Source organism: Eurosta solidaginis, chromosome 5 (genome assembly GCF_040869045.1).
Source record: "Eurosta solidaginis isolate ZX-2024a chromosome 5, ASM4086904v1, whole genome shotgun sequence".
Classification (NCBI taxonomy): Eukaryota; Metazoa; Arthropoda; class Insecta; order Diptera; family Tephritidae; genus Eurosta; species Eurosta solidaginis.
Window position 1 is genome coordinate 4,027,222 of NC_090323.1, and position 14,591 is coordinate 4,041,812.

The 14,591-nt window shown below is 32.4% G+C and overlaps 1 protein-coding gene across 1 annotated transcript in view; it reads left to right on the forward strand.

Annotated features, from left to right (window-relative positions):
- Positions 1 to 13,152, forward strand: part of sens (senseless) — a 32,168-nt gene extending 19,016 nt beyond the window's left edge. Inside the window, exons 4-5 of the mRNA XM_067757225.1 lie at positions 6,587 to 6,737; positions 10,352 to 13,152. Coding sequence (XP_067613326.1) covers positions 6,587 to 6,737; positions 10,352 to 10,569 — 369 coding nt within the window. The 3' untranslated portion in view covers positions 10,570 to 13,152. The remainder of the gene's footprint in view (positions 1 to 6,586; positions 6,738 to 10,351) is intronic.
- Positions 13,153 to 14,591: the final 1,439 nt, after the last annotated feature.

Here is a 14,591-nt window from a genome sequence, read left to right on the forward strand (position 1 = left end):
AACAAGAGTGTGTTCATATGAAACTCTACTTCATTTAATCCAATTAAACATATTCCTTGCTTTATTGTTCACATCTCAACACTTAAGCAAATATAAATTAATGCAAATGATCTCTATGTGATTTCATATTGATATTTCATTCGTTCGTTATTCGCCTGTTTACATAGCTGTTTTGCATATACTTCGTATTCGAACTAAAATAAGGTGAATTTGCGTAAAAAATCCCACATCATTTCAAATAAAAACAAACTAAAAATAAACTATTTAAAATCATGTGCATGTTATTATGGCTTAAGCAGATACAATCCGTCGCGATGCACGTAATTTCCCACTGACAGCACGTACGTGGCAGTAAAATGGGACACATAACGGCTGACATAAATACTTTTATTTAGCAGTAAAATTATAGATTTCATTATCAAAAAAAAAAAAAAAAAATTAAGTCAACTTAAAGCATCACTTAATTTCAAGCACCAATTTTTCACAGACGCGTATTGTACATGAAAAAATATAATTTAATTAAAATAAAAATTTTTTAGATAAACGGTTTTATTGAAAATTATACTTACATGAAGTAATAATAATACTAAAAGCTAGAAAATAATTAGGTAGGTCCTAGGTGCTAGTTATCACACTCCTTATTAATCTAGTGCGTTGATCAGACAATTAAATAAAAGCGTTGGGTGCGTGAAATTTCTAAAAATGTGAAACGCAGCACAACCTTATTAAGGGCTTCATTGTTTATTGCAAACGATAGCTCAGACGAACGATTCGCTTCCAAACGATTTCATCTAGCAAGAGTGTTCTCTATAATTTTCGTTCGGCCTTTGCGTTTCTTACCTTATGTCAAACAGGTAGGCGAAAGTAAATGTCAGCTTATATGTTGCCATCGTTTAACATCGTGCAAATACACTAGCAATTTGTCTCTGAAGCGAAACGAACGTTCGTTTCGTAATAGAGAATGAGGCCCTAAGCGTCAGTTGATCTTATATATGATTTTCAATAGAAATTTGACACGTCCAACGCCTTTATTTAATTGTCTGATCAACGCCCTAGATTAATGAGGAGTGTGATGACTAGTACCTAGGACCTACCTAATTATTTTCTAGCTTTTAGTATTATTATTACATCATGTATGTATTGTTTTCAATAAAACCGTTTAACTTAAACATTTTTTTTAATTATTTTATTTAAAAGTTTTTAGTCCTTTTTTAATTGCCTATTATTTATCATTCTATTTAGTTCATTTAGTGACTCATTATTACAAGGACTCTTTCCTGACAATTATTTACAAAATAATTCCTCAATAAATAATCCTTCCAAAGACTTTACTCGTCTGTGCGCCACGTATGCTTGTCCCTCCTCCAACTCCAAAATATTTTGATGCCACTTCTACCGGACTGTATGTAATATTTATTCCAAATATGAGCCAAATCGGACCACAAATACAATTTTTTTAAATATTTCGATCCATGCGCCACCTATCGCAGTTGTTTTCTTATTATTGCATTGTCATCGGGTTCTGAACTATATTCTAAGTTGCAAGCATGTAGCTTATCGGGAAGTTATTTAAATTTCAATTACAAAATTTGTGCCGACCAGCCAGCCTGTCAAGTCAAGCTAAATAAAACCGTTTAAAAACAAATAATATGTGACGTAGTTAAAGTGTATAGAAAGTTGAAAATTTGCAAAAGCAAAGGATGCGACGACTGATACGTAGCCTATCTGGCGTTTACTATCAAAACAAACACAGTCAACTATGTTGTCAGTTTCTCACTTGACCGCCAAGTAAGTGATGTATTATATCTGTTTAAGCCATTAGTATGATTTTAAATAATTCTTAATTAATAAAGTTAGTGCAGTTGAAAAAAAAATATATATTTTTTTTTATTGTAAAGATGACAATTTTTTTTAATTTTTTGTCATATATGTACCTTCGTAAGTACTTAAAGTACTATAAACTATTAGTTCGAGAAAAAATCACACCTTTAAGACCATTGCAGAACCGTCTCTCCATTTTAAGTATGCAACATTTTTTCAAGCGCCATTCTTGTACTCCATCCAAGCGAAATCTTGCTTTATTTTTTCAAACAAATAATTTCCACTCTAATGTAATACTGATTTCTGTGTGCTATAAAACCCCGTTGTATTAATAAAACAGTTCTTTGTATCAATATTTAGATTTGTACAAATGTTTATTTTTTTTTTTTTTTGGATTTTGTTCTAAAAAATGTGTACTACAGCCGTACAAATAAGCCCCATAAATAGTTTTCACTGGTGGGTAAGCAAAAATACGTGCATATTTTCGTAAAATGAATCAAAAAACTTTGTAGAAGAATGGCATTAAATTTTAATCTTCTTTTATTCTTTCAATATTCCATTATTTCGGTTTAGACGATTTTTATATATTCTCTAATAAGCCTTTACACAGTTTTTTCATTTAAATCAGCTGCAGTCTCTGAAAGTATGCTTCACGTTTTACCTTGCTATGCAAAAGCGACCATCAAAAGCTTAAAAGCAGGTACTCATTTTAGTATAATAGTAATTTTTTTTCCGTCGAAAAAGTCTGGGTCAATTGTCCTAGGTGAAAGTTTATGGGATCCCGCGGTGCCGATGGAATTTTTATTGCAAATCGTTCAGCCTTTTTAATTTTCGAACTTTTTCCAAAAATAATAAAAAAAAATTTTAAAATTTGAAGGACTTCCTTTATATAAATGGACAAAAATCAGCGAAAAATGTCTCCTTATATAAAAACATATTCTTGCTAAACTTTAATTTTTAAATTTTGACATAGAAATTGCAAAAATATTTATAAGAAATAGAAATATAAAAGTGGAGCGCACATTACTTGGATTGAAAAGTTGGTAGGAAAGGAGATTTTATTAGTCAATCAATTGCGCGCCACCTTTATATTTTTGCTTCTCATGGATATTTTTGCAATTTCTATGTGAAAATTTAAAAATCAATGTTTAGCAAGAATATGTCTTTATATAAGGAGACATTTTTTCGCTGATTTTTGTCCATTTATATAAAGGAAGTGCTTAAAATGTTTTTATTTTATTTTTATTTTCTCCTTTTCTTACATTTTTTCGGTGTCTTAACCTATCTGTTAAGTTTTACGCTTGTAGCTCAATGAGAACCGACATAAAAATCAACCCCCCAAAATTCCCTCCGTTTCGTTCGATTTTTCTAAATATCTCAAACCGTGCGTCCCCTAGCGAAACTTTTTGTATTGTGTCATCGGCTGCCACCGACCTCGGAAATAAGCTCCAAATTTTTAGCCTCTAGCTCATCCAGAAGTTACTTAAAACCCGGTTTAAAATTTCGAAATTATTATCTAATTTTTTTCGATCCGTGCGCCACCTAACGGATTTTTTCTCCTTTTGTTTCGTTTGTCACGGTGTCTTAACCTCTCTCTGAGGTTTCATGGTTGTAGCTCAATGAGAAATTACTTTAAACTCGATCTCAAAACACCAATTTCAAAGTTCTTAACTAACGGAATTTTTCTCCTTTTCTTAAATTTTCTCGGCGTTTTATCCTATCTGTGGAGTTTTACAGTTGTAGTTCAGTGAGAACTTACCTAAAAATCAATCCCAAAATTCCCTCCGTTTCGTACGGTTTTTCTAAATATCTCATCCCGTGCGCCCCCTACCGAATATTTTTGTATCGTGTCATCGACCTCTGAATTAAGTTGGAATTTCAACTCTAGCTCTTCGAGAAGTTACTTAAAAGCTGGTTTGAAAATTTTCAAATTCTTATCTAATTATTTCGATCCGTGAGCCACCTAACGAATTTTTTTCCTTTTGTTGCATTGTCACGGTGTTCTAACCTATGTGTAAAGTTTCACGTTTGTAGCTCAATGAGAAGTTACTTAAAAATCGATTGCAAGATTTGTATGAAAAGCGGACAAACATTCAACCGACCTAATACAAAGGAAGTAATAAAAGTAAAACCTGGACTTTTATTTTATAAGTCGGAAAATAAATGTTAAATAGGGACTTTTACTTTTTGAGAATAAATCAAATACCGGTCCTAAAACTATGGAACGGCTCATCCAAATGAAACGAATTTTTTACCAGTACATTCTTCTTAATGTTTAGATTTGAAACGCTTACAGGCATTTAAAAAATTTGGAAACTTTACCAGAAATTTGTCATGGAAAAACTAAGACCAACTCTCACAATTCCAAACTTATACCTTTTCATAGCAAACTTGCACCTGTTTTTTCGACATAAAGTTCTATCAAACTGAGATATTTCCTTGAAAATGGATACAACGCTGTCTGTTGAAACAGGAAGGATTCTGTATGAAAAACACTTGTTCCGTTTACACGAGTTTAACTTTTATTTTCAGAGTTATAAACTAAAAGTTCTGATTTAATAATTTCTTTCGGCCTAAAAAATTAAAACTAGAAAACAATTTTCTGAAGCACTTTTATTATATAAGGAATAACAATTTGGGTCCCTGCTTAAAACCACTTAAGAAAGATGTATAGCGCTTCTCAGGACCAGATTAGACTAAAAAGCGAATACGGATTACACAAAACGGATTTTCTTACAAATTCTCCAGATTTTGTATTCCATATGGGCACCGAAACAGTCTAGTATTTTCGTCTAAGTTCGACTATGCTTGTGTTAATTCTAGTTTAGAGGCACTAGCCGGGAGTCTTACGAAATTCAAAAGCAACGCCTACTTTTTATAAAATTTAAGCAAGCTGTATAAATTTAGTTCATTTCATTGTTAAGTTAGGCACAAATATTGTTAAACGAGATTTCTTTATAAACAAGCATTTTTAGCTATTTATTTATTTAGTTACTTAGCTTTCCTCTGTATTAATATTGAATAATAATATTTAATATTAAATATTTTTTATTTAATAACAATGTTTAGCAGGAATTTGTAAGAAAATTCGTTTTGTGTAAACCTTGTATATACAGCCGTACTCGCTTTTTAGTCTAATCTGGTCTTGAAAAGCGCTATACATCTTTCTTAAGTGATTTTAAGCAGGGACCCAAACTTTTATTCCTTATATAATAAAAGTGCTTCAGAAAAAATTTTCTATAGTTTTAATTTTTTAGTCCGAAAGAAATTATTAAATCAGAACTTTTAGTTTATAACTCTGAAAATAACAGTTAAACTCGTGTAAACGGAACAAGTGTTTTTCATACATAATCCTTCTTGTTTCAACAGACAGCGGTGTATCCATTTCAAGGAAATATCTCATTTTGATAGAACTTATGTTGTATTCCATATGGGCACCGAAACAGTCTAGTACTTTCGTCTAAGTTCGACTATGCTTGTGTTAATTCTAGTTTAGAGGCACTCTACGGGGGTCTTGCGAAATTCAAAAGCAACGCCTACTTTTTATAAAATTAAAGCAAGCTGTATAAATTTAGTTCATTTCATTGTTAAGTTAGGCACAAATATTGTTAAACGAGATTTCTTTATAAACAAGCATTTTTAGCTATTTATTTATTTAGTTACTTAGCTTTCCTCTGTATTAATATTGAATAATAATATTTAATATTAAATATTTTTTATTTAATAACAATGTTTAGCAGGAATTTGTAAGAAAATTCGTTTTGTGTAAACCTTGTATATACAGCCGTACTCGCTTTTTAGTCTAATCTGGTCTTGAAAAGCGCTATACATCTTTCTTAAGTGATTTTAAGCAGGGACCCAAACTTTTATTCCTTATATAATAAAAGTGCTTCAGAAAAAATTTTCTATAGTTTTAATTTTTTAGTCCGAAAGAAATTATTAAATCAGAACTTTTAGTTTATAACTCTGAAAATAACAGTTAAACTCGTGTAAACGGAACAAGTGTTTTTCATACATAATCCTTCTTGTTTCAACAGACAGCGGTGTATCCATTTCAAGGAAATATCTCATTTTGATAGAACTTATGTTGTATTCCATATGGGCACCGAAACAGTCTAGTACTTTCGTCTAAGTTCGACTATGCTTGTGTTAATTCTAGTTTAGAGGCACTCGACGGGGGTCTTGCGAAATTCAAAAGCAACGCCTACTTTTTATAAAATTTAAGCAAGCTGTATAAATTTAGTTCATTTCATTGTTAAGTTAGGCACAAATATTGTTAAACGAGATTTCTTTATAAACAAGCATTTTTAGTTATTTATTTATTTAGTTATTTAGCTTTCCTCTGTATTAATATTGAATAATAGTATTTAATATTAAATATTTTTTATTTAATAACAATGTTTAGCAAAATAATAACGATTATTGCGCCTTAAATCTTAGATATTTCACAATTATGTGGAAACATTGTTATCAGGGGGAGGGGACTGGGCAATTTGTGTTCCGTGAAGCGATGAAATCTAGAAAAAAATTCATCGACTCACGTAATAGATGTCTTAAGTGCATATAATTGTTTTTGTTTTTATCGGCCTATTGATAAATGATTCAAGGTTCGATTCGAGCTTAAGGCCAGAACAATAATTTTTTTTTCTAATGATAATTATTGTTATTTTTTAATTTTTCTAAATTTGAGAAGTGCATATAATCAAAAGCTGAAAAGTCTTATTCATACCTAATAAATAATTTATTTTGCAAATTTTGATTACAGTGCAAACAGTGTGGTAAATCTTTTAAACGTTCGTCAACACTATCAACACATTTATTGATACACAGTGATACTCGGCCATATCCTTGTCATTACTGCGGAAAACGATTCCATCAAAAATCTGACATGAAGAAGCATACATACATACATACAGGTGAGCTCAAACTTTGAGATAACAAAAAAAAACAAGAACAAGAATATATACCTAAATAACTAAGTATGTCAATATTTATTATATGTTGGCTGTTCTCAAGCAGAATAATCGTAAAAGAGGTTACGATTTCTTCTAGAACACCAGCAAGAAATTCGAGATCCTTCACTCAGAAAAAATATCATTCTAAAACGAACGAAACAAGTTCAAAATTAAGAACATTCGTTGACAAAAGTCTGTTAAGTACGTTTTTTCTTAACTCGTGACCGATGGGCTTGTTTTAAGAACAGGTTTTACTAGCACACCGTTCGTATTTTATGACCACGTTGTTATTGATGTGTGAACCTTCTGTGCTCATTTCAAACACTACTTGGGCTTGATTTAAGATTTTTCGTTCGCACGCTTCGAGAACGATTTGTGGTCGATTTAACAGTTTTCGGTTTCAATTCAAGAACGATTTGTGCTTGATCATTGGTGGGAGTGGGAAGGTACCATTTATTTATTTTTTTATTAATAAATAATTTTTTTGTTATTAATAAAAAATATTAATAACAAAAACAGGTCTTATTAAAATTCGAAAATATTAGAAAAAAAAGTATAATATGCATTTTTTCATCTTTCTCTTATTGAGAAATTCTTCTTATTTGATGATGCAATCTGAATATATATTTAAAACATTGGATAACAAGATTGAGAATTACCTGTGCATATGTGAATGGAACTCAACGAGAATTAAGAGTTAAAAAATAAAATATAAAAAAAATGCTTTAAAAAACTTCAGAGTTTGACGATGATCGAACTCGCGCCACACGATCGCAACCACAACATCACAGCCGCTGGGCCACTACAACTGATTGCTAGCTCGTGCCACATGCTGTATTTAACATTGTAGTACACACGAATTATACCGTTTCTTTTTTCTTGAACTTAATTTATGAACATTGTTCCTAATTTAAGAATATTGTTCTCATTAATAGAACATTTGTTCATATTTTAAGACCAGCCGTTCTCTTTTCAAGGAAATGGTTGTCAGTTAAAGAACAAGGTTGTTGTTTTGAGAACAGGTCATTCGTTTTTCAAGAACAAAAAAGTAAGACCATGAAAAGCTTGAATTGAGTCCGGTGGTGCTGGATTTTAGAAAGCCGTTTTTCTCTGAGTGTTAAAGCTTGCGAGCTTCTAATGATTCAATTAAGTCACTGCATTCAATTAAGTCGCTGCATTCATTCTTCTAGCTTATTTTCGAGAAGATGTCTTAAGCTCGACAAGTTCGCCTTGCCTTACGAGTATTTCCATATTCGAGAATCTCGCAAGAAGCCGATGCTCGCGACGATACTCGCTCTTAATCATGCCATCTATATAAAATCAGTTATATGCATATATGAACATAACACAGTTGTTGCAGTGTAAAGTAGGTACTCTTAGTCGTAATGTTTTTGGCCGTTATCATTTTTCGAACACTTTAGAAACACATGGCTTGTAACAAAAAAGGCTTAAAGTTTTTCCTATCACCACATTTAATCAGCACTAAAAGGAAACAATCACACCTACTGAATGGCAACTTACATTTACAGGGTGTTTTGTTAACAACAGAAAGCTGTGTTGTAGTTCTTAATTTGCTGGCCTACTTTAGCAAAGGTTGCAGTTTTATATACTGAGACAAGTAACATCAAAAATGTTAAATGCGAGCGTTTTAAAAAGGTTTAACAAAACAGAGTCGCTGAGTTAAGGCTTGAAGTAGTTTTCACGGAAAACCGTTTACATCAAAATTTTAAAAATAACAGAACTTGAGGCAAAAAATGTAGCGACTATTCACACTTACACAATTCTAAATTAATTTTCTTAAAAATACTCAAATTATGTCTGATTTTATCAAAAAGTCTAAAGTTTGATATCGCCTTTGATGGAAAGCAAACATGTCATATAGCAAGTTTATTTAACACCCTGTAAAATTGCACTATAAATATTGCACTAGTGCACTTACAATCATGAGCTTGCTTCCCCCCTAGCGTTTGTATGTGAAAGGACTTGTCTCGTTCCACTCAAGCGACCAATATTGCCAACAATTAAAACACTCAGCTATGTAGTGGCAGGTTTACAAATACAAGAACATCTAAGTCAACTGCTGTTAGAGATGTTGTGGGGTTTAATATTCGGAAAAGGTTGGAACTTTCGATTACATTAACCTTTAAATTCGATTGTGATAGCGATTATTTTGAATTGAAGCTATAAAATTAAGGATGAGGATGAGATGAGACCAAAGGCTGAGATAGAGGGGAGGTAGAGCATTTTGGTAGAAGAGAGAGAGTGTGAGAGTCAAACGGGCAGGCGTAAAACGAAAAGAGAAGGCAATGATGTCGAAGAAGGCGAGAAAAAACTTAGATGAAGAAAGAGAGGATAAAGTGAAGAAAAGGGAGAAAAAAAGGAAGTAGGGGCAATATGATAAAGGAAGTGGACAGGCATTAGAAGCAAACACGTGAGTGAGTTATAAAATTAATAAAGAAATAAATGCAAGGCGGGAATACCGCCGAAGCGATTTTCGGCCGAGCTTTTCTTCCAATTTGCGTCGTGATCTTTTTAATTTTCCCCACAAATTGGCGTGACGGGACCTACATGTTTCATGCCGACTCCGAACGGCATCTGCAAGGCAGACGAGTTTTCACTGAGAATCTTTTCATGGCAGAAATACACTCGGAGTGTTTGTCAAATCACTGCCGAAGGGCGACTCCGCTTAGAATAACTTTTTTACTAAATTTTCGATGTTGCTTTGCCCGGGGCTTGTACCCGGAATCTTCGGTGTGGTAAGCGAAGCACGCTACCACCACACTACGGTGACCGCCGTGCTTTAAATTATTTAAAAGATATGCAAGTCTGGTCAGACAACGTCTGTCGGGTCTGTTAACATTATTTTCCTACTTGTAGCGATAAAGGCACTCGCCGGAAGTTTTGAGGAGAATTGTCGACAAAGATGGTATTTTCCCGAATATTGATCCAGTACATTCAGAAAAATTAAACCCTTAATGTTGAAGCCCGACGATCTCGAAACTGGTTTAACATGAACGTGTCGAACCTTTTTGGTCTATGGAGTTTAGTCACCTCTTGCGACAGACATATTTCCCAATAACCAACTGCTTTAAAATTATATTAATTTATTAGATATCACCCATACATGCATATACATTTGCATCAAATTTTCCAAATCCAACTACCACTTCGGTATCGATAAGCTCACTTTCGTATTAGCCCTAGTTTCCATGTACATATTTGTCTATATAAATGTATAGCTTCGTTATCTGATTTAATTTGACTAATTGCGCGATTTTGTTGCACAAAAGTGTAAAAATCATTTGTTGCACTGGCCAACCCTTGAAGGGTGAAAAATGCATCCAAGCGATTTTTTGAACTATGCATTTCCCTTAACGACCAGCATATGCATGCATAGATAGTAATTAATATTTTTAATTGACCCAATATCTTAATATAAAAGTCAATTTGAATACACAATTGCATACAACCCCATTTCCACAGAGCTATTACTGATAACTTTTATTCGACAAGCATTTACGTTGAATTTATTGAATTTGATTTTAATCTTTTTTCTTTTCTTTTTTATTTTACAGGTGAAAAACCACACAAATGCACTGTTTGCCTAAAAGCTTTCAGTCAAAGCTCTAACCTTATTACGCACATGCGCAAACATACTGGCTATAAACCCTTCGGCTGTGGCCTCTGCGATCAATCGTTTCAACGTAAAGTCGATTTGCGTCGACATCGTGAGAGTCGGCATGAAGAGAGTTTACCGCCTGTCAAAATGGAAGTTACTAGCAGTAGTTGCTGAAGACACGCCTATGGGCCGCAAGAGGTCCAATGTTATCAAGAGACTGCTAGTTTATTGGTTATGCCGCATAGGTAACGGTTCTGTAGATAATGACTATAGTTAAAGACAACACTAAGCTGCACTAATAATTGACACACATACATTGTTACATATGATGAATGCTTTGAATCCGACCCCCTCAGATTTTGATGACATTTTTCATACAGGTACACTTTACCTATACAAACACAACCTCATTTTTATAAATTGCATTTTTTAAAAATTGTGGGCGTGGCAAGGTGTCAAGGTTGTGAAAAATGACGGTAATAGGTAGTTTTGAGATGTCATAACTACGGAATGGCTCAACCGATTTCAAAGATCTTGGTACCATTGAAAAGGTATTCAGATCGGCTTTTGAAAACATACACTGTAAAAAATTTTTTCTAAAATAAAATTTTAAACAATGTAGCGTTTTGTGAGCTCGAGGAATGTGTTACTGTGTTAGTATTCATATATTTATTTGGTCGATATTTCGACTTCAATCTGAAGTCATTTTCAAGACTTTTTTAAAAACACAACATGAAAAGAAAATAAACAGAAATATGTATATAATTTATATCACATACATACATACATTTATAACACTAGATCGACTGTTTTTGCATGGAAATGCCTGATCGACTAATCAGGTGTTCTAACAAAATAATAGGAAGAAGGTGGAAAAGGAAAGTAAACAATTAGAGTACCGCAAGTATAAACAAATTTTAGGGAACCGTATAAGTAAACAAAATTACACAACAACAATCATACACAGAGTATTTTTAAAAAAACAGGACAAAATGCAACAAAGCAAAATGTGCATAATATCCTCCCCCCCTTTCATTAGTTGTTGTCCCCAATCTCGTTCACAGCGGGATATTTGCTGGGCTGTGGCGCTCTCGATGAACGTTTTGTGATTTGCCCTGTGTGTTGTTGCTGCTTTGAAACTAAATTGCGATATGCGTAGGCACATTGGTCTACGTCCGACTTGTAATTCATTCTATTAGGGGTGTTCATAATATGGAGCATCTCCAAAATATATCGTTTATTGTAGTGTTTTTCTTTATCGAGAATTCTAACATTTTCGAAATCGGGGTAATGTCCAGTGTCAGCACAATGAGATGACAAGGTAGTCTTGTTGTCCGACGAATTGTTTCTTAGCTTGATATTGGACCTGTGACCGGAAACCCTTGTCTTCAGTTTTTGTTTTGTTGTCCCCACATATACCTTTCCACATACGTGGGATCCGTCGCCGTTACATGGAATTTCATATATTAAATTAGATTTCTCTAACTTTGGAATTGGGTCCTTCATATTGTTAAATACTTGTCGGAGTGAATTGTTGTATGTGAATGCTATTGTGTATTTTTCCCTGTCAAATAGGTTCGAACTTTTCATTATTTCTGCCAATCCGGCAATATACGATACTGGCTTATATAATTTATTGACTTTTTCACCTACGTTTTCATTTTTGGCTCCTGCGTAAAAGTTGTGAATAAGTTTATTAAACAATTCTCTGGGGAATTCTTTCTGTTCTAACGTCTTCTTTATTATGGCAATATTCTTTTTGTGAAATATTTTCTCACTTATCGTGAGAATTCTACTTATAAAATTCTTCGCGGTGTTTCAAATAATTTTTGTTACATGTTTAGAATTGTAGTTAATCAAAAATTATGTAAAATTTTAAACTTGAAAAACAAACTTCAAAGGTCAAGTGTTTTAAAATAAAATATATATTTTTTTAGAAAGGTCTATTTAATATATATAACATATCCAAAAATTAAAATGGCGTATTTTTTTCTTTCTTTTTATACAAATTTTTAAGATCTTGGTAACACTCATCAAAATATGAGGGCGTCGGTTTCAAAATATGCCTTTTTTATAGGTTTTGATATGAAATTCATCATATATGCATTTTATTCACGTGTGCGTTATATTTATTGTGTTCTATAAATTAGTTTATCAATAATTAAAAAAAAAAAAAAAACAAAAATCATAGTTAACAACAATTACTTTTATGTAGTTCATACGTCAAGTATTGTGTGGTCTGAGTTGGCCCGATGAAATACTAAGTCGCTTAAGCCAAAGTTTTGTACACACAAATATACATAAATACATATATACATAAGTGCAGACATTCGAAAATAATTGTTAAGTGGTTTAAGTTGTAGCAGTTAGGAAAATATATTTTTTTAATTTAGCCAGTGAATGTGAAATGCAAATGTTAAAAGTCTTTGATTTTCTAGCTATTTATTATTGTAATTGTTTTATATAAGCTCATATATGTATATGTAAACATTGTATATACTTAATTAATTAAAATTAATACAAAAATCATTAGAAATGCATTACTTTATTTATTTATTTATCAGTAAAAAATAAAAATAAAATTTGCTCAAATAATAAAAATTTGAACACAAATAGTTATAACTGTAAATATGTACACTTTTGTGAAAATTTGGAACTTCTAACACAACATTTGGCCTTGAATAATATTTTAGAAAAAGAAGTAACTATTAAAAATTGTATATTTATGCAAAATTTTATTGATTACATCACAGCTAAATAAACCAAAGAACGTATTTTAATTTTTAAGTTGGCGCAAAGAATTTTTTCAAAAATATTTGAAATTGAAAATTTTGTTAATTGAAACCAGTTTTGATAGATACATATTTTTAGACTAAATACTTAGCATGTTAACTAATTTAAGTAAGTTTATACAATTATTTTATTTATTTTTTTTTTTTTTTCAATTAAAAAATTATAATTAATTTTATTTGATTTAAAACTAATTTATTTTATAAAGTTATTTGCAAATGGAAAGAAAATAAATGAAAATCATTAAAAAAGTGAAAAAAAATCATTAAAAAAGTTAAAAAAAAATTATTTCTCCAAAAAATTTAATATTTAAGTCCACTGCTCTCTCAGTAACTCTAAAACAGAACAGTTTTAGAAAAGGGAGGCTTGTGGACGTTTCCACAAAAGGCAGGTCTAAGCAACGTTACTTAAGTGGTTCATAGTACTTAAGGATTTCACTACGGCAGCTTCTCCTAGCCCTTGCCTTGCTGCTCCGACAACCTCGGCAAGTTTTATATACCAAGATAGCCCAGGTGATTCACAAAGCAAATCTGTCATACCTTCATGATAGCTGACGCCAATTAAAAATAGCTGCATAAGGCAAAACTTTAAACAGTCGCACCTTTCCAAGCATTTTATAGTTCTCTCTGGCGCTATACGCTGGTTAAAAATAAAAAATCTGATTTGACTTCTCTGCTGCGCTTCAGTGCGTTACAGTCGTAAAAATTGTATCTCGAGTACCGCAAGGGTCTTGTATGATGTACTCATAACTAATTCGCGTTGCAGTAATTGTTATAAAGAAAGGATGACTGGTCTAGCTTTGCAGCTAATCGAATATCCAAGGCTTGTTTTGTACTAAGGTTCACTGGACCTTTCTTTGTATCCTTAGAATTCAAAGGTGTATGTTTGCATCGACACATGAGATGCAAGTTTTAATAGAATAGTCCCCTCTTGACCTGGTGTTGATACAGAAAGCTATACCCTTCAGATTAGGAAGGGATTTGAGTATGCTTGCTGCCCATTCACTTTAAATTATCGACATATTGAGAGGTTACTTCATTAACAAAAGCAGATTGGCGGGCATAGTTTCAAGTCTTTGACAAAAAAGTTGGGAAAATTCTAGCACGTCGAGTGCATCCGGGACGTTTCAATTTTTTCATATAATCCCTACTTCAGATTTAATCTGAGTATGGAATTTCTATTAAGTCATGGTTCTCTTAGTGCACTGTTGAATAACAGAGCCTTGAGAAATGGGGAGATGTATGCGTGGGGATTGTTTGAAGATTGGCTTCCTGTGTTGTGTATGTCCGCACCACTAGACATAAGTAAGTAAGTAGTTAGGGAGTAATTGTTGCGGTTAATGCGTTCGACGTAAGTAGGGCCTTCTCCACTATTAATACGTTGGAGTTATTAAACAAATTTGCTGT